The sequence below is a fragment of the Monopterus albus genome, unplaced genomic scaffold, assembly GCF_001952655.1.
Source record: "Monopterus albus unplaced genomic scaffold, M_albus_1.0 scaffold59.1, whole genome shotgun sequence".
Classification (NCBI taxonomy): domain Eukaryota; kingdom Metazoa; phylum Chordata; class Actinopteri; order Synbranchiformes; family Synbranchidae; genus Monopterus; species Monopterus albus.
The window spans coordinates 1,382,125-1,403,564 of record NW_018127939.1 but is presented as its reverse complement, the minus strand read 5'-3'; the positions used below and the strand labels follow the sequence as shown (position 1 = coordinate 1,403,564).

Below are 21,440 nucleotides of genomic sequence, written 5' to 3'. Positions count from 1 at the left end.
AAGCTGCTGTCAGACAGACTTTAGTCCTCCAGTGGAGCAGCTGGTGGTGTCGACACAGAGACCTTAACAGTGCATTTCTGTTGCCACTGTGATACCTTTCAGGAGTATTCTAAAACAGTGTGCAGTGTTTTAGCCTTCAAATTCATGGACCTGGTTTGAAATTCATGTTTCACTATAGCTGAGGCAACACACCCTCTCCGAAGTAGTGTTGTTGCCTTGAATTGTTTCAATGCAGGGCTTGCTAACACAGGCAGATAAATGCATTTATTTAGTAAGCAGTGACTTGTGGTTCAGACAGGTAATTGTAGATTATAGATGTTAAGTAGATTTATCTCGGAATCTTGGATCTCAAATCCAGTAAAGTTTTAATTTGTTTAGCTGTTATTCAATTTTATGTTGTTTTTTATTAAAACCATTAATTAGCCTAGTTACTGTACTGACTTTTAAATCCTGAGGACAGTATGACTCACGAGTCATGACCGTTATTGTGTGTGTAGGCTAATACATCCCCTTTCCTCTCTCCTTCCCTCAAACGCCCCCACGTTGAGGATGTCTTTAGAGAACTGAATATGGTGCGACACCCATCTTCCAGTTCTCCTAATACATCCAAGATGCACACCCACAGTGACATCTACAGACAATTTTGGGTTTACAAGTCACCTTACAGTTACTTAATTACAGTGCAGAGACAGTTTCAGCCACAGAGATCACTGTCATGCCTTGTAATGATGGATATGTACTTCCATAAAATACATGCTGAGGATGTTTGAGTTCCCCACAGCTATATTTCAAGGCCAGATCGCTGTCATTTTCACATGACCGTTTTCTTGGCATCGTATGAACATGCATTTGATATCTACATCCAAACATAGAGACTTTTTTGCCCCTACTTGGTCACTTTTACCTTGATACCATTGCAATTTGTATTGCTTACAGCTGAAACACATTATAATTCAGCATCTTCATCCATCATCTTTGCCATTATCCTTTGTTCTTTGCGATGTGACTTGACTTAAGCCATGTACCCTGTCCATCTTCATTTGTCATTTCATGCTTTACTGCGGCTTGACTCTTCACTCTCCAAAGGCACTGGTGTTTTATATTAAGCAGATGTGTCTGCTCACTCTGAGTGAGAGAGGACAATTCCCTCCACTCAAGGGATTTAGTCTCCTAGTCCTACAACTCCAGCTATCTAGACAAGGTAAATCCTATTGGATGCTTGATTTGCTTTGGTTCCTCTCTGCACCCCTTAATATCTGTCCTTTGAAACTTTACCATTCCATCCATATAGACGTTTTTACCACAGTGCCTATTTGATGTCATTTTGCTCGGGTCATTCCCCAGCCTGGCTTCACATTTGACTTCACATGTTGCCAGGCTAGTGTGCTCCACATCTGGCTGTGCCTTTGCTGCTACATGCCAATTTTGAGAAGGATAGGGAGGCAGAGGGGTTACAGAGCAGCAGGAAATGAGGGGGAAATTAAAGCTTATGACAATGCATTCTGCAGAGTGCTGCTAGAGCAAGGAAGAATACAGGAGTAGTGGTATAAATCATAAATGTTTTGGCTATATAACGCAGGGATAGAAAGATTTTGGTGAAGAGAGGCAGGAAGCTACTGGGAAGACCGGAGGAAGGAATCTGAACTCTGGAAGTGATAAGTTCTGCATGGGTGAAGAGAACGATCTTTTGAACCTTTGTTGCGGTTGCACTGAGAAGAAAGCAGTCAGTTGATTTTCTACCCTGGAGCCTTCACTCAGTGCAGCATATGTTATGCTACTCATCAGTATCTTTTCTGGAGAATCTCTGAATGCTTTCAGTAAAAGTATGTTGATTTTTAGATGTTTAGTTCAGTTTTGCATTCACTTGAATATCAGGATTTGCCTTTCAAATGGCTGTACTTTTTTTTTCCTTCTGTCTTAAAAATTAACTTTACGCACCTTCACCCACTTCTCATTCATCTAAAACCTATTCTTTTCTGGGCAGGCTTTGTTTTTGTCTCTGGCAAAGCATGAAAAGCTTGCTTTTAACTGACTTGGCCTACAACTTGTGTCATCTCTGAAGGGAAAACTTTTAACCTATTGTTGTACCTTGTGATTCTTTTCATTGCCTTGGGCTAAAGAGAATGATATGAGCAGCTGGAAATGTCAACAAAACATTCCTGTGGACATTGACCAGAAGCCAAATCACCAGATGCAACAACATGTACAGTAGCCATCTCAAATAGCCAAAACAGGATATAATTTGACCATCATCATTCTCTTACTTTGACTCTAAAGACTCTTTTATGAGTCATGTTGCATTATGAACTCATGACCTCTTAGAAAAACATTGAGGCTAAGGGAAGGATGCACTTCACTTATCATAGTTTCTTAACCAAAATGGCATTAATACATTTTTTCCAATACACACCTACTTGTCACCTCCACATTCTGGATACAGTATTCACATGTGGCTCCCTCAATGTCACATTCAATTATGTCTATATGTATAAACTTATTTTAGCTTGCATTTTTCTGAGTAGTAAACGTTTCTTACAAATTGATCCCCATTATTTTACGGTTTGACCCTCAATCAGTTGGGTCAAACAGAAGGTAATTTGAAGCGCAAACAGCCTCAGAATTACCCCGACCATTAAAGTCAAGAACTTTGTCTGCTCCTGTGAATAATAATCAAAACACTGACGATAAATGTTATTTTTCTAGGGGATTAATGAAATAACACAGTATCTAGCAAATGGTATCTGGTAATTTAATACAGCACATTTGGAGGCCTGGAGCTTTTACTTTGGCCCAGGCATCTGCACCATGCTTAATATGCATTGAAAGAAGAAGCGGTCCCTCTCTTAGAGAAGATAGGATTAGTCCAGTGTCGCTTTGATTTATTCATCAATTTAATTGTTATGGGCAAGCAGTGCTATTCGACATGTTGCTCCCATTGAAATTCTCATGCATGGCACGTCACTCATTTAACCATGACTTTGGCAAAAGAGATTTGTTGAGAGATAAATGGGTATACAATCTGACAGTGCTTGTGTTCAGTAATGCTTCGGACAACATGTGCTTAATGTGTGATAAACGCTTCATGAATATGCAAAGTATAAACTTCAGACCTGTTATAACACATGGATTGCAAGTGTTCAGTTTTGTGTGTGTCTGTTTGATAGATACATCCATTAACAGAATTTCATCACTTTACAAGCCATGAAGTTACATGAAGGTGTTTTTCCTGTGCTTTTACTAGCTTTTCATATACTTATATTCTAATTAAGCGCATATTCTTTCACATTTTCATAACATTATAGCAAAGCACTTTGCCCATGCACAGAGAATTACTCTCGATTAGTTAACAAGCCATAAGAAACAGATGGGATTCTGGTACAGCACATCAGTAAACACCAGGACGGCCTAAACATGTGTCACAGCGTGTATCAATGATGTATAGGGTGGCAATTATTGGAAAAAGGAACTGCAAACAAAGACTGCAGTGAAAGCACATGACTGGCCATTATTTTAACCCTCACTGTTTTATGTGAACATTCCTTGTTTCCTAGGAATCAAAAATTACAGAAACAATAGTCTCACACAGTAAAACAGTAGCTTCTTGACAGAATTAAACATCTTTTCCGCCCTTAAAACTAAAATGGAGATCAGATGTGACCCTGCCCTTGGCCTGGTTACATTGTGGTCTTACCATGATTGCATCCCAGACACTTTTCCTGTACTTATGTCTTTATGACTCATCCGCCTGTCGCATTGATGCTGACTTTGCCCCTTGGCACCAGCAGTAATAAGCAACGTATTCATCTTGACCCACTTCAAAGTTGTGGTTGCTCCCACTGACATGTGTGACCACAGACAAGGCACAGGGACACGCAAAGCAGCATGGTCACCAAGCCCCAAATACTGCACCACAGTGTGGGTGATCTAACAAACAGGAACCAATAGCATGTTAGGGTCTGCTGTATAGTCTCACATGATGACCAAATGCTCCATTACAGGCCTAGTTTATTTAAGAGGCAAAATAACAGTTTATTCTGTAACATGATGTGTTCATTCATGCTGATCTTTTTTTGTGGTTTTGTCATAAGATTCTTATTTTAAAGTGCTTTTAAAGCTCTAACTTAGATAACATCTGCTCAGAGTCTGTTTGTTTGGTGTTTAATGTCCAGGCAACATTCCTAAATGTTTCTGGTCAAATCCCTTTTCTTCTTAAATTATGTAGAGCCCCAGAGTGTGGCTAGATAGACTTCATTTGCATTATTCATCTCATCCATTCATGGCCTCTGATGTTATAAAATTTACATTTTTCATAAATGATGTTCTTTAGTCTTTACCCACAGTATTGAACCTACTCTTCCATAACATGACTCCTGCATTGTCATTCTCAAGAGGAACAGACAGTGTCTTTTGGGGGGAAAAGCTTTAAGCTAGCCTAAAGTGCTCTTAGTGTGAAACTGATCTTGTCTTATAGTGAATAACATCTTTTTTTTAATGGTTTCAGTATCCTGCAGCTCTCATGAACCTGGGGGCGATCCTCCACCTCAACGGAAAACTGCAAGAAGCTGAAGCCAATTACCTTCGAGCACTTCAACTGAAACCGGATGACACCATCACCCAGTCCAACTTGCGCAAGCTGTGGAACATCATGGAGAAACAGGGCCTGAGGACCTCAAGCCCCTGAGCTCACCCTGCCTGCCTACCTGCCATCTGTACGCCAGACCTGGGGAAAGGACAGCCCACACGCCCTCATTCGCTCTTCTCATCTGGAAGAAATGGAGGAGACTTGGGAGGATGTTCAATCAGAGGTGCCATGACTGTGCCGCACAGAACTCCTAATGACTCCTGAGCTCTGCATAACAGCTTTCCTCAGAAGCTTTTCTCAGAGTCCAAACGCTGTGCTAAGCTCTTTAGAACATTCCTTAAAGTGAGTGCTGTCACAAGAAACATGTCCTTCCTTTTATAACTAAAACACTTAGAGTACACTTAAAGAGAGACCGTAGGTACGTCTTTCAACATTTGTCATGATTTTTTTTTTTAATAAGCAAATGTAGTTCAATAGAGTGAAGTTTGTCCCCAAGCAGTGCAACATCAAAGTTAAAAGAGAATCTCTGTACTGCACAGAGGATATTAAACATTTAATAAAGGTCTTGGTTTGATCAGATATTCCATCTTGATAATGAAGAAGACGAAGTGATATGAAATACTGGACGCCATCCAACATCTCCAAATTAATCGCATGAATGAAGTTTATATCACTAATCTCCAGTCTGTGTAGTTTTCTATTTTTCTTTGTAACCTCAATCGGCCACTTTGTTTTGCTCATGAGATTACACACACTTCATAAGGAGAAGTGAGAAGGTTATTGCAAACCATTTGTAGCACATGTCCTGACATTTGGTAAAAACTTGAAAAAAGGGAATTACACTTTTCAGCCATTACAGCACAAGAATGGCCTCTAACAGCTCCGCAAAGTGTGAACCTCGCCAAAAACAGTAAAACTCAAAAAGCAAAGTGAGTGGGGCCCTTTTAACAGTGTAATGCCTTATAATAAAAGGTGTGAATCTTATTTACATGTAGCTGTGTACAGTAGCATGCAGGTGGCATTTTTACCACTTGGTAAGAAGCCAGGTCACCACGGTAGTTAGTCAACAACAGCAAAAAGCTATCGATTGAAATATTAAGCAACCTTCCCATGGAAGTCACAGACAACGAAGCAGCAGGTACAGTAGAAACAGATGGAGTTCTTCTAACCAAATACAAACACTAAACTGATGCACACCTTTTTATCATGGAACAATGCATAGATATAGCATGACTGAGGGAAATGTTTTAATGCCTATATTTGTGTTGGAATAAAAACTAATTTCATTGTTTGTGTACTGTAAATGAATCCTAATATATACCTAGGTACATTATTTGTTTTATACAGAAAATTATGCAGCAAAAAAGAAGCCAGATTTACAATGGAAGCTCAGCAAACTTTACCCACAGTATTGATTACATGAAGTATTTCTCACAATATCAAGACTCTGTTCTCAGTCTTAAGGTCTCATTTTGTATATATTCTGTGTATTTAACATCTGTTCATTTCTTTGTTGTTGTCAGGACATGTTAAGTGAAACTGCACCTTCCCGGAAATAAGAGTATGTACAGTATTAGTGATAATTTGTTTGTTGTTGGCCACAAACCTCCTGAACTATTTGTGTACTAGTTTATCACAATGTGAGTTATTGCTTTGTGTTACCTTAGCAACAGAACCAGCCAACACTGTGTTTTCACACGGAAAATGGAGGAAGTTACCAGATATGATGTGCACATTGAGGTCATTACTGAGAAAAAGCTTCAAATACAATTGAGTGACCCATTTTAGGTAAATACAAAAAGCATTATGTTGTTTGTTACACTCCTAATGGTGTCAACACTGTTCTGTTTTTGACTGTTGTGGTCACTGGTGAAATGCTGAGGAAAAGAATCACACTTCACATTCATTTCTGCCCCACATCTCACAAGATCCATGTGCTAATGGTTCCTTTGTGTATAAAGTGTTTATGAACAAACACTGATAATTGTTACCGCTTGAGTGAAGATGTAAAAAGTGCGTTTCACTCTGTGTCTGTCCTCAGGGATCTCAAGCGGCGGGCTATTGCAGAAACCTGTCCGCAGATCGTTTACTAAATTAAAGATTTATTTTTGAAAGTTGTTGTATTTGTATAAATTATCGAGATTTGTAGCCTTTTTCTCCTTTTTGTAATATAAAGATGAACCATGTACCAGAATAGACCTGTTTTGCTTTTTTCCACAATAAATTTATGGTGTTCTGCTTTTGGTTTGATTCCTCTGCAGCCATTTTTGTAATATATGGATTTCATATGGATTTTTAACATTCACCACCACTCAGAAGCTCACATTCCCTTTTCACTCTGCACCACATCTACACTTCTCAGGCAGCTTTCCTTTATATGTATGACTTAATGGGTTGGTCTTTCAAGCTGTGGAACAGGTTTTACTGGGCATTTAAAGGTCCTCCCTGCAAATTTGATAAAACGTGTCATAAAATCAGCTCAAATGGATCTCCCCCACTTTGATCTTTGAACAACAAAGCAGACGTAAATATTCCCATATGGAAAGGGCAGCGCAGTGTGTACATATGGTTGGTGTGTTTTGATCCCAGCCGCCCCCACAATTTAGACCCTGCTGACAAGCGAAAGGCCCTTCCCTGAGATGGGAGCTGTCTGCCTTGTGATGTTTCTCACATGTCTACATGAGATGTCTGCTCCCATGATAGCAGCTCACCACGGCGCCCAGCTTTCTTTATCCCACAGGAATGCACAAACGCTGCTTCCACTGTCCAGTCGAGTTTCTCATAACACAGGTGTTGCCTCACTTATCCTGACAAATAATGAAATAGTGAAGCCTTCTGGTTTGTTGGGCTGCAGAGTCACGCTACAAAGGAAGGGTGTTTTCATTTTTGCTTTAGGGTTCAGTAGGCTTTTGGTTCTTCTCCCATGTGATGTTAAATATACAGCTGACTTTAAAATTATACGTCAGTGCACATGGTAGCTGCAGCTGCAGCAGAGATTAGAGAATTCTCAGGAATTCTGGTGGAGACATTCGTGTCCGCAGCAGGAAGAATTGTAATAACTTTGGTGATGTTATCACTTTTCATCTACAGCTGCCATGAAGTCAAAATTTCAATTTGTGCTGTATTTTGGTTTGTCCCCAAGTTCCTGCAAAACTAATGACACTTACCTCAGCCTCAGCATTACTTTATGTTTAGTGCTAATTGGCATTTAATTTCCTACCAGGTGGACATTGGATGGTGAACATGGTAAACACACCTGCTTAAAATCAGAATATTAGCATTGTCATTGTGAGGATTTTAACATGCTGACGTTAGCATTTAGCTCAGTGTTGTGCTGACGTACAGTCTCACAGAGCTTCTGACTGTAGACTTGTTAAAAGTTCGAGCAGTTTTGCAGACATGGTATAAAAATTTTAATATAGTGAATAGACCATATTTTTGTCCATGCACCTCCATCGCACACATTTTCATTCATGCTGGTGTTCCTAAATCTACCTCAGCAGACATGTTGAGCATATTCATTTAGAAGAATCTGAGCCTCAGTGGCTTTTACACAAACAGTCGTGTAAAGCACTCAACACTTGAGTGTGTGCTTGAGGAAAGTATATAATTTTAGTTGTTATTAGTCCTGCACAGCTTGAATTAGAGTGGTAATGATAAACCAAGTCAAGTATTCTTTCCTATTTGCTCATCGTTATTAGCAGCAGAAAGGTTGTAAATTATTTGAAGAATTAAAAATTGATGGAAAGTGACATCATCACACTGTAAGTGAAGTAGTACTGATTTCAGTTTATATTTCATTGTGCAAAATATTTTCTTTAGAATTGGACATGTCAAAAAAATCTGACAAAAAATACGTTCTTCCTCTAGAAACAATCCCATTTTATGCAAGTTGATCTCCTGTTCTTATATCAAAATATTCACAGTTCTCTCAAAGCATTTCATAAACCCTGGATTCCCTGTTTTCAAGACAAGAGGAAATCAAGAATGTCTGTTTCCACTCTTAAGACTTAGTGTATTTCATTGCTGCTTGCATCCAGATGAGTTTAAGCTGGAAGAAATAAATGTTTCTTATTATGCTGTGATTTGGTAAATCTGCCTGCTGTTATAAGGTTTACTAATGAACAATCAGCACTTTGATCTGAAGCGCCTGAGCCAGGTGCTCTCAGTACGCAGCCAGCTTCTTTAGGGTGGACGGCTGTGCGTGATGCTGACAAGACTTCTCCTCTGGACCCAAAGGCTGTGCTTATTACTTGATAGAAGAAGCATTAAGGTGAAGCTCCTGCATACCCCTGCAAACTCTGCTTCATATTATTGAAGTGTTTTGATGTCTAGAAAGGAAACTATCTTTCTTTAATGTAATGTTACTACAGTATGCGATATATGCTTCTACAGCTCAGTAAAACAGAAGCTACTGTCTCTAAATACAAAGTGCTCATTAGAACGTGGCAAAGTTCACAGTACAAGGTAGTCTTGCTAACACGTTAAACATAGATGACTTAGTGAGCATTACATTTGCTTAACCTTTACATGTTAGCACTTTCACTGGGCCTTTCTCAGTCTGTGTACTTGTCTGTACATGTGTTCTGGAGGACATTTGAAACATTACCAAGCACAGCCCAAATACTGTTCCAGTTCAAAGTTCCTTTCTCAGTCTGTGTACTTGTCTGTACTTGTGTTCTGGAGGACATTTGAAACATCACCAAGCACAGCTCAAATACTGTTCCAGTTCAAAGTTTGCATCCAAGTACACATCAAATAACTAAAGGTCTTCTTGCTCCTTTATCAAGACGTGGTGCAGCAAAACAAAATGCAATGTGTGTGAACAAGCAGTGATGGCAGAGATGTGAGTCAAGCTCAAAGTTGTTAGAATTTTTGTCCTAGGATTGGTATTATGTCACTTTAGTAAGTTCTGATACTTTTTCAGGTGAGAAAGTAACAACTTCAGTTTAGAATATGTTTTCACTCTATTTAAGTCTTATCAATTTGGAAATTTGCTCTGTCAGCGTTTTAGGAGACGTGAGTTCCTGCTGGCGGACCAAGCTGACCAGACAGTCAGCATTCATCATTTCTTTCTGTCAGGAAGGACGCTGGTGTTTCTATTGCACATTGAGATTACTGAGAGTACTGTACTTTGGGAAACTCAAGATTGTACCCTTTGCATGTATTCCAAAGGGTCATAATGAAAGCCCAATACATGAATCTTGACCATATTAAGCTTGGTCAGACCCTTGGCTTTGAGGACTACATGTACATGCACTGTAAATCTGTAGTGTAATTGGTTTGCATATTCCCTGTTGTCTACACCATAAAGCTTCTCTTTGACACTACAGCCCTCTATATTTAATTTTTAGCCTTCACACCAGCCTACTGACAAGTATACTGCACATGAATATACATAGCTGAACTTGTTGAGGCATGTGATTCCTATAACTAAAATATGGAGCTTCAGTGCCAACACACTATGTTCTGTTTCCATAATTGGACTTTATCTCCACATATACCAGCTACCAAGTCAACACACACTTATGGTTGTGGGTGCAATCTTGCCTGGCCAGTGACGTGTGCTTATGCAGATGTACAATGTTAAGCATTAAAAACGAGTCAGAAACATATCCCAGACCCCTTCTTCCCAAAATGGAGGTTTCACAGAGCGCTGTTAATGGCCAAACCCCTAGAGTCTTCTGAATACACTATTTTGTGTATTTGTTTTGGCAGCTGGGACCTACACGTATCAGGAAATGGCTCTTTGTCTTCCTTCTGCTCTCAGTGATGTGGAGAGGCAGAACTGCAGTGTCAGAACAGACCAATGTGCAAAATAGTATGCATGGGTGTGCGTAAGCCACGTATGTGTGTGGCAGCCAGAGTGCAAGCAGGTGTGCCCTGTGCATATCACAACAGCAGGACTGATTAGTTACAGATACAGAGTCAAAATGTGAAGATCCTGCACCATACTACCAAAACAAGAGGCTCTTCTACAGACAGCTGGATTTCCATTTAGACCATCACAAGGAGCTGCTTGCATGCCAAAGGCAATGGTCTCTGTGGGACAATATTTAGGTGAGTTGTGTGAGACCCAGTGTGGGCTCAAATACAGTACTTGCTGTCTCCAGATGATCAGTGTCTTTCAGTGGAACAATATAGAGAAATTACTCAAGAGCTCTTAACAGATACGTAAGAGTAAGGCTCAACTCTTTCTCTCTCTTCTGTTGCTTTTGCTTTTCTATATGTTTAATGTGCTTCGACTTACTTCTTGTGTGTTTGTATATTCCATCCTCTCTCCAGCTCTTCATGGTTGAGAGGAGGTCATGAAGCTCAGGTCCTGTATGGCACTGGGAAGTTGCTTAGTGTTCTCCTGAAGCACATCTAATGTATGTCTGTTCATGCAGCCCTGCTGTTCCTGAGGCTTCTTCCGTTTTTCCCCTTTCCATTTCAAGGGCTTTAGGACAGAGGGTGAGGTACAGTATCGTGTACAGACTTGTTTTTGTATTTCTTTTTAAGTTTCTGGAAAGTATCTCGATAAAACCATCAAAGAGGATAAAATAGCTTGTTTGCTGAACTGTTCATGACTGACACACAGAAGTATGCAGCCTGAAGAAGACATGACGTGGTCCTAAAGGGCCACAAACTGAAGAAGGAGATTTAATAACAGTCTACTGGGTAGACAGTGGAAGTCAGTTTGGTATAATATAGCATCTATTTGTGGATCTTATTCTTGAATTTTTTCCATCGGGTGCATGGAGATAAAGTTAAAATAGTACCCATAATGTTTTTAACAAGTAAATCATTAAGATCAGTCTTTGTGTTTGCCAGTTGTGTGTAAGTCTTACTGCTTTTCCTGGCTGTAGGCAACACTGGCAGATGAGTTTCACCTTGCAAATGTGTAGCAAAAATGTTAACTGTGCTGGGTCTTCACACCCACATGCTGACATGTTGGTTACGCTCAACTCAACCTGCTTCAGCTCTGCTCGGTTTATAATGTGTGCACCTTAATCACCATTTCTGTCTGCTTAAAACCCACTGGGAGACTGTTTGCATGTTGTTTTGTGTTTTCACATTGTTGTGCCGTGCTGCAGCAGGAGGGAGAAGCCTACTGCCAAGTCAAATTGACTCATCATGCTCATTTGCCAAGTGATGTATTTCTGAGAGAACTGAGTTGACCCACACCACAGACTACAGCAGTCTTTTCAGTCATCTGTTTTGTGTGGCTGTTCTCATGACACATAATGAAATAAATACAAAGCCTTCAGTAAACTGGTGATATGGTCCAAACAGAACAAAATAATCACTATAGGATTACATGGAGTCATGGCTAGAAACAGACATTGCATCAGAAAGTAACAGTATGGCGATCAATGAATACATTGATATATATATATTTGCATGTGAGATGATTAATGTCCCAGGTTTAGTTTACAATCTGTGCAAAGAAAGCTTTGTTTTCAGCTAATACTTTTCTAATTAACAGCTTAACAGCACTATTCATAATTTGAATAGCCTACCTTTTAACTTCTACTGTTCCCAGATCTTTTCAGTGGGTGAAAATAACATGCCCAGTATGTGCTGTTCTTGGTGTTGTAGTACTCAAGTCCAGGACTCAGACTTGATTCTGACTCAAGTCCTGATTTTCAGGACTCGTGACCCAACTTGGACTTGAGCACTAATGACTTGGATTTGGACCGGGGCTCAGACTTTTTGTTTGTTTGTTTTTGTAATAGGCTGTAATAATTTAGCATGAGATATTGATATTAAAGACCTGTCCAGGGTGTATCCCTCTTCTTCCCATTGTCAGCTGGGATTGGCTCCAACCCTTCGCGACCCTCCTCAGAATAAGCTGTATGGATAATGGATGGATGGATGCATGGGTGTATATTCATATTACAACCTGTTCACCTGCACCCTGCTGTATCTGGCACCCTTTCATCAAAGTGTACACTCCACCTATCAAAACAAATTTACTCTGTTCACTTTTGAGTAGTGTGTGTGTGGTTTATGAGTGCATTGCTTGGCTATTGTGTCACACACAGTAAGTAAACTGGTGAGAGCTGTGTCAGTTGTGTTTGATGACTCAGACCCAACACAGACTATTCTTTGGTGACTTGAATTTGGCTCAGACTCGAACACTAGAGACACGAGACTTGAATTGGACTTAAGGTTTATTGACTCAACTACAACCTGAGGTATAGTTTAATTCATATTGTGATAGACAACGATCAGTGCCACAGCAGTCTAGTCTGGCTCAATCAATTTTTTTGTCAGAACCTCCATTTTGCCACTATGATACCAGTTGCCAGGGGATTTTTATAATCCAACCGCAATGTTTTTACATTTGGGCAGGTTTCCCATCTGTCCAGTAATGTACTCTCATCTGTTTTCTGTTACACAATCCATGTAATATTGTAAACACCGATGATCAGGGAGCCAAACATTACAATATAAGCACAATTTGAATGCCAGTGTACTCCAGATTGAATCAAGTCTTAACATATTGTACTGCAGGAATGGAATTTATCAGATGACTGAAATCAGTGAAGAGTGTGGAATCTGCAGACAGGTTTTATTACATCTCCTTTGAAAATCATCTACACAGTGTAGTGCATGATGCATTCAACCTGATGTCCTGACTTAGAGAGAACAAGTAACATTAGAGGTATTACACTGGAGGTCCAACATCAGAACTCACAGAGCGATCCAGCTGGCTGGAAATAAACAGTATAAACAGAAGATGAGAGTGAAAGAGAAAGAAGCCTTTGTTTTGGGAGAAGCTGTAAAACCAGAGCGGTGGCGCAGTAGTTAGTACTGTTCTGACAGCAAGATAGACTGGTAACCTGTCCACATGTACCCCACCTCTGGCCCTATGCTGACTGGGACTGGCTCTTTAAAGATCAGCATCAGCCACTGGAAATCTCACGTCAGTTAAAATGTGTGTATTTGCAAGATTATTGGCAATGTGATTACACTTTTACACATTTATCTCTTGTAGTTTCTGTCATTTCTGAAACACTGCATGAGATGAGTTTTTTTAGTCTTGTTTTTCTGATTACACTGTTTACTTCATGTAAAAGGAGAAACTATATCTATACACTATCCTCTTCAGGCTAACATGACCAGTGCAGGTGGTTTTATATGTATGGTGTATTATGTACTCTATTTCAAGTCTATTTCATTTTGTACACTGGTTTTAAAAATACATACAGATAGTTTTGTGTGTGTGTGTGTGTGTGTGTGTGTGTGTCTTTCTTAGCTTTGCCTTGCTGTTTTAATATGTTTCATTTGTCTGAAAATGTTACATACTTGAGATATTACTGACCTTGCAGTAGAGGATCCTGGTTGCTCTATGTCCTTGCTATGGAATCATTTCTAGTTCCTCCATCAACACATCACTGGCACCTGCAGCCATTTATTTCAAGTAGCTACAGCTATACTCTTGTTCCCAATTATGTTAATGTGCTTCCCTCACTCCACACATTACCTCATGTCTATCAGAAACTGTGACCTGTACAGTGATGTATCCAGCTGTTTAAAAATACTACACATCACTGTAACTATGTCTTGTAAAAGCTCAGTTAAATTTTTGAAACCCAGGGCAGTTTCCACTGAAAACAAAATGTGCCATAGCAGTGGAGCTGCTCACATGATATGTTTGTGTACAAACCATTTAGGTTTAGTTAGGTTTAGTATACACTACTCTTCACTGCTGATGGCAATAAAGAGGCATTTTAAAGGTGTGTTTCAGTTTTTCTCTGGCTTGATTAAAGAGCCGATGGCATGGCATGCTTTTCTGTGTTTTAAATCATATTAAACGTGACTGAAAGCTCAAAAAACAAGGTGTACCTTGCTGGCGAGATTTTTTTCTAACTATGTAAAGTCTTACGCAATAGTTCATGGATTTCCTTGAATGGTCATATTTTCTTGGCTGTGCACATTCACTGTGAGCTTGCCTGTCATCCATATTAAAAGCAGGATTTTTCAACTGGATGCAGTTTTGTGGATATATTTTACATCCTGCTGCCTGCACTGTGACCAGAGGATGTGAAGAAAGATACAAGGCCTGAGGTTACTGTCCAGGAAAGTTCCTGTACAGGGACTCGCTGTTTTACCTGACAGGGTCTAATGCGATGTGAATGGAGCGGCTGGAAACTTACAGGCAGCCGGCCAGTGAAGCACCCTGGGGCGGTGAATGATCAGCTGATCACCACTGGATTCCCTTAGAGCACAGTACCTTTTTGTTTTGACTGCTTGAGGCCAGTGTGTCTGCCGCATGTGATCCATTGCAGGTTGGCGAGATGATTCTAACGATCCATAATGTTATTGTAGGTGCAATGCTACCTGTTGAGAATGTATGTGGTTGCCTGTAAAGCAAGGGATTTGTTGGGGAAGACACAGCGATCACTGGTTGGATTTACCGACCTTGAAGTTTCCACCACTCGGTGGGAAGTAAGGGTAAGTTTTAAAAAAAAACACATACAGTATGTTGCATGTCCATTAATTCATTATTTCTGTAGAGAAAATTGTTGTAAGGCTGGAGAAGTTACTGTCTGCATTATGCCAGTTAAAATATAGGGTTTCTCAATTACCCACTTTGTTTAGAGCATTACACATCTCTTTTCATCTGTATCGTTGTTTACCTACCTATGGAGGAGAAAAAGTAATTAATGCTGTTTTGGGTTGTCATGCTGTCCACTTTCATATTGTGGCTCGAACATGTCAGGTAGGATTTGAGGTATTGTCCGTGTCGAAAATGTAGCTTATTTGTAAATGTTTTTGTTTATGCGTTGTCCTGGCTTCTTGATCAGTCTTATGTCAAAAAGTGTTCCTTTGTAGAGATGTGTTTCCCCTGTTCAAAAATCTGTTTCATGAAGCGCCCCCCTTAGTGGTTGTGGTTAGGATAAAGTTAGGATTTAGGTTAGAGGAAACATCTCAATAGGGAAACAGATTTCAACATAACACCGGCCACAAGAGTTGGGTGTGTTCACGAACTATACTATTGTTTTTAGGAGGAGGCTCTGGGGTTTTTATCCTTCTGAGATAATTACAGACTATTTGGAGTTATGATGAGTGCAAAGCTAATCTAGAGGTACCCAAGATTAAATATTAGATGGCTGGAAATGAGCATGCCATGGGCTCTTTAAACTTAATATCTTGCTAAAGGGAGTTCTTGCTATTTTTTGCAAGCGTGCCATCAGTCAAGTCTTTCTTGGCTGGACCCCCCATAGCAGAGTTGCCCAGCTTGTTATGTATCCTTAGCACAGTGGGAATGGCTGATGAAGTTCCTCAGAGACCCATTAGAGCAGGCAACCTGTCCCACTCAACCACTGCTACCATCCATCATGCAAATCTAGAACACGGACACCACCACGCTCAAGTCTGCTTTATTATACCCTCATGTCAAAAACTAGTATAAAGTCTACTTCTAACAGCTCCGGACACTTCCTTTAAAAACACTCCCATAATGACAGAAATGGGACACCAGTGGGTGAGCTTAGAAAAAAGCAACGGGTCTCATATCAGTAGGGTTTGGTTAGCCAGCTCTGACATCCTCCTTATTCATGCCCCATATCGCTTCTCCCTGCGGTAGCTGGGTCTTGGACAGACGGCGAGCTGCTCTGTGTTATTCTACCCTCACCTGTGGTGAAGGAGGTAATTTGCAAATAGGCTTCAGGACGCTAAGCAGCAGGGTTCCAGCCTAGAGGCCCCCTGACAGGTCTGATATGAATTCCATTGGAAAATTTCTCAAAGCTGTGGTTTGGACCTCTACCAGTGACTCTGACTGAGCCCCAGAGGGTTCCTGTGGCCTGTTTATTCTTATACCAACAATATGTTTTTTTGTTTTGATACGTTTTCAAATGTGAGATTCACAAGTGCTGATTATTGTTTATGCTTACCACAGAACTTAGAGCATACACTACACTGAGCACACTAAACATATTGGAGATTTTTTTTCAAGCTGAAATTTCTCTTATGTGCTCACTTTTAGCCTTCAACAATTTTTTTCTCTTGGATTCAGCTCCTGTGACTGACTCTTGAAAAGGCCTTTGGGTCTAGCCCTTCTGAGGTGTAGCATACCACAGAACGGTCTAAAATTTTAGCTGATGAAGTAAAATGGCTACCTAAGTTTCACTTTGTTACAGTGATGAAATATTTATTTGACTGAAATAACTTTGCTGTTAAAACAATTAACAGCCATGACCACATTATGACTCATTGTTTGCCAAGACGTGCCTGTGTTTTTCATTTATTTAGGCAATCAAAATGCAGCCTCACACATGTATGGAGTCTGTGCTTGCACACAAATATGTCTTCTGTCGAAAATCACTTTGTTCCGTCTTAAGCCAAAGAACATTTGTAAACTGGCTCTTTCTCAAATAATGCCGATAGCCCCATTATATGCCTGATTGTAATTGATGCCTTTGATTGCGTCAAGCTTTGCTATCCATAGCCATGCGAGTAGCTTAAGGCCGCAGACCTTCGTCATGAGAGGAGAAATTCCAAAAACAGCACGCACGACTGCTTCTGTTGTGTATCAAACCAGCCAGAGCAGGAAACGAACAAAGTCTCCATGAATACCAACGGCAAAACCAAAAAACTATTAATGCTGTTCATTTCTTTTGTAAATGTTCTTCTATTTTTGCAATAAATGCATGATCTCCAGTAAAGTCATGAACTGTCAAATTAGATGAGTTTCAAGTGGAATTCTTTTTAGATCAAATTTAAACATTTCCAACCAAAGCATAAAAAATTTGGACTTTGGACGAGTCCTTTAAAATAAAACATGAAATAACAACCCGCTGTTAGACTGAAATCTTTTGAGGGGATAATGGCTAATGATTTTTTACTGTGACTCTCTTGTCACGTGTCCCATGAACACCTTTTCCCCATGGAGCAGCTTCATATTTTACTGTTACCAGCCCAGAGGCACAAACAGTGACCATTTTTCAATCATCACATCAGTCATCAAATGAGTGGATTTAGTGTGTTATTCCATTCTGGTGGGAAAAGTAAAAAATGAGCTCTGGAAACCATCAGAAGATGTTTATATAAAACAATATTGAGTATAAAATGGGACTGGGGCAACTGGCGGTTAGCTGCTTACTATCGCAGCCATTAAGCTGTCACTGTTAAACCAGTCATATTTCTTCATTCTTCATTTCTTCATTGTGGTCCATCATTGAACCATAGCACAGTATTGGGCTTTGAGGGCTTTTAGTCTTGTAAATCTGTGCAGTGCCACCACCAGTGTCTCCCAGTCTCTCCCAGTCTCTAATTTAACAGCTGTCTTGTGTGTACGCATTTAATTTTGTGTCTATTTAAGTTTGTTTTTCACTGTTGTGAATTCTTTCTTCAGTGTTCTTTCTCAATGTTCATTCTCTTGAGAGAAGAACCATCTGTTAGCCTAGTGACAGTTGTATTGAGCCATAAAGGGACAGGCATGTTTTGCGTATACCCTTGTGCATATGCTGACAGCGGCAAGGGATGCACACGTGTTTTTCATTACCAAGTACCTCAAGTTTGGACTCCCGTACTTGGGAGTTCAGACTTGGTAAGTTTGAACTTTAAATACAAACTGCTGAGAACAGGAGGACACAATACTCTCAATGTGCAATCAGAACACCAGCATCTTTGCTGACAGACTACTGTGCTCTGAACTAGATGTAGCTGCCTGCTAATTATAGCTAGCTGATCCGTTAACAAGTACTGGGATCTCAAAAAACGTCAAATCAAATTTCCAAATCAGCACACATATTCTCAATCTAAGTGGTTACTTTTGCACCTGAAAAAAGCTGAAAACTTTATAAAGTGCCATAATAACAGTCCTATAACAGCTTTCAGCCTGGCTCAAACTGCAATAGCTGGCACACAGTGCATTCTGGGATACTTTGCTGCCCCAAATCCACACATCAGCTCCCACAGCATCTTCGATAAAATGGGGACAGCAAGAACACTTCTGGTGTTTTGATGTGTACGTGGCTGGATGCAGACTTTGAATTGGAATAGTACTTGGGCTCTTCACTTAACCTTATCAGTCATGTGGACGTGCAAATCATGAATAGCCTCTTAGTGATGGACTGTAATTAACCATAAAATAATAACTTTATCAAAATGAGGCTGTTCTTCAGCTATCTCACACAAACAGATGTTCACTGAGCTGAAAATAAACAACATAGTAAATATGGTGTACTATATGACAATATTCATCATTATAGAAAAATAGTTACTGAAACTGTGTGTAAATGATTTTTTCTATACTATAAGAACTCTTTAGCATAATCTACAGTGTTTTCTCACCAAATTGGCCTGTGTTATTTTCACATTTGAGCAGCAACAGCATTTGTTACAGGAGATAATGAACTTGGGCACTTTATACAAAGCCAAAATGTTTTCTAATCTTTCTTCTCAGTTTACATTATGACTTTCAGTGTAGTACTGTTTCACTCACAGCTGGTGAGATTCATCTTCTCAAGGACAACACCAATTCTGAGGTGAAGAATTCTGAAGATATTTTATTTTCACATGCTTCACAACAGTTGGAACTTACTCATTTAATAGAGATAATGTAATTAGGGGAGAGGGACGTGACCCAAGTTATGCCCCTTCTCTTTTCACGCTGTTTAACCCAGTCAAACTTCCATATTTCCACTTTTCATTAGGAGGATCATGTGGTTGATCACCCCATTTTGTTTGTCCATTCACCCCTCTGACAGCGTATTGTTTTCTGCTGGATCATCTTCTCCACCATTTATTAGAGGTTTGTGCTGCCAGTCCCACTCCACCATCTACAGGGCCTTTCATGTTTTCCACGCCACAGGCGGAACTTCTGTTCCATGTTATGTTCTGTTTATGCTAACTTTTCCTCCTTTCCTGGTACTGAGATACCATCTGTCCACTTGCTTTCCTTCTCCGAGTGGCCACCTTATGATTCGACAGCCCCTCCGGGCCCACCGAACAGCCTCGCGGCCTATCCTAGCACCGCATCAGCAGAGGACACAGACAGACGCTTCATTTCATCTCCACCTACTTCCTCCTTCTTCCTCCCAAAAGTCTCCACTTCAATGGTCTTCTTCTCTCTTCTAGCCTATGTTAATTACTTCACTGAGTCTAGTCTATCTCTTAGAAGGTTTTAGGGGTCTGCCAGTGCCTGAGAGTGGCATGGACCTCCTTTACCTTCTCCAAAACCATCAAGCACACAAGTAGCCAAGTATACAACATCCTCATGATTCATTGAGCTGTCCTTATACTTCCAATGGTACTTAGTGAGGGCAGATCTCTGGTAATGAAATGGAGAGAATTTAATTATCTAAAGTTCAGGAGGGGGACCTAAACCAAACTACGCCTCTTCCATTTTCACATTATTTAACCCACTCAAACCTCCATACTTTTTACGTTACCCCCTTGCTAGGGGTCTGCCATCACCTACTTCCTCCTTCTTCCTCCCAAAAGTCTCCACTTCAATGGTCTTTTTTCTCTGTTCTAGTCAATGTTAATTGCTTCACTGAGTCTAGTCTATCTCTTAGAAGGTTTTAGGGGTCTGCCAGTGCCTGAGAGTGGCACAGACCTGCTTAACCTTCCCCAAAACAGTCAAGCACACAAGCAATACAGTATACAAAAACATTAAGTATCCTTATAGTTCATTCATTTGTCCTTATATTTCCATTCGTACTTAGTGAAGGCAGGTCCCTGCCCGTGAACTGTCATGGTTATCGTGTGAGCAGGACCCCTAAAGTTTAATCCAGTATATTAGGAAGAAAAAAGAAACTAAAGTAAGTAATTACATCAGATTTACAGATTTACTTGATCACTCACTACATTACTTGTGAATATTGTACTGAATACAGATCCTCTTAAATCTCAGCTGAATACTTATTTGTCCAAGCAGATGTGAGTGTATGTGCACTAAAAGTCTTTAGGAAATGAATTAGAAGGATTTAGATGAATTCAACCTTCCCAAGGGCATGTAAATCAAAAGCATTACTGGTACCACACATGGAAGTGGATTTCCTCTTGATTTGCTAAATAAACTGAGAAACCGCCTGGTTCTTTTAGTAGGTCACACAAGAGGTCAGTTATGGCTTGTGTTAAACCTGCTTTATTGCCTTCTGTTTTAGGGAAACAGTGCTTTTAAAGAGGTAAGAAATGTTGCCTAAATAATAGTGAAAAATTCGAGCAATGAAGATGAAATTAAAATGTCTGTTTTTTTAACAGTCTACATACACAGTTTTCTGTTTTGTAGCACTCCGACAAACTGAATCCTGCTTCTACAGCATGTGATTTTCTTAGAGTGATGCAGGAGCAAATGAGTTTCAGATATTCTGACAGCAGGGAATAAACCTGAAGACCTTTGATCTGACTTTGTTTTAAAGCTTGCTGTAAATATGTTCCTTGTATGTAAGCATTTGATTCAGCTCACACATATTCTACCCAGCACAAAATGCTTTGTTAGTTAGAAACATATGTAAAACTCTTGTTTGCATAGATCCATTCAACTTGTGCACTGTCCACTGGCCTTAGGAAAGAAGAAGCATGATGTTTTAATAACTGAAATCTGTATCAAAGATGGTTCTTTTTAGCTTTTCTGTCATCATATAGTTCAACACACCACAGCAGCTTTGATATCAAAATGCATTGCATTTGGTCTTTTACACTGTTACAGTTTGTGGTGTAACCTTTGATATAGCTATTGTGGTACAGTACTTCTACATCGAAATACTACATCGAGCTGTCAGTTAGTCAAGAAATGGATGCGCAAATTGTTTGCAGCAGCTACAGTACCAACAACAAAATCAGCCTAAGGGTTAAATCAACACTTAATCGAATGCCGCTGGTGCTGTGCTTCATTGTGAATGTACTGTACTCTTCACTG

At 39.9% G+C, this 21,440-nt stretch overlaps 1 protein-coding gene across 1 annotated transcript in view; it reads left to right on the top strand.

The window, feature by feature from the left end:
- The window catches only part of tmtc2b (transmembrane O-mannosyltransferase targeting cadherins 2b), a 93,694-nt gene extending 87,719 nt beyond the window's left edge, over positions 1–5,975 (top strand). Inside the window, exon 12 of the mRNA XM_020602971.1 lies at positions 4,502–5,975. Within this exon, the coding sequence (XP_020458627.1) occupies positions 4,502–4,681 (180 nt within the window). The 3' untranslated portion in view covers positions 4,682–5,975. The remainder of the gene's footprint in view (positions 1–4,501) is intronic.
- Positions 5,976–21,440: the final 15,465 nt, after the last annotated feature.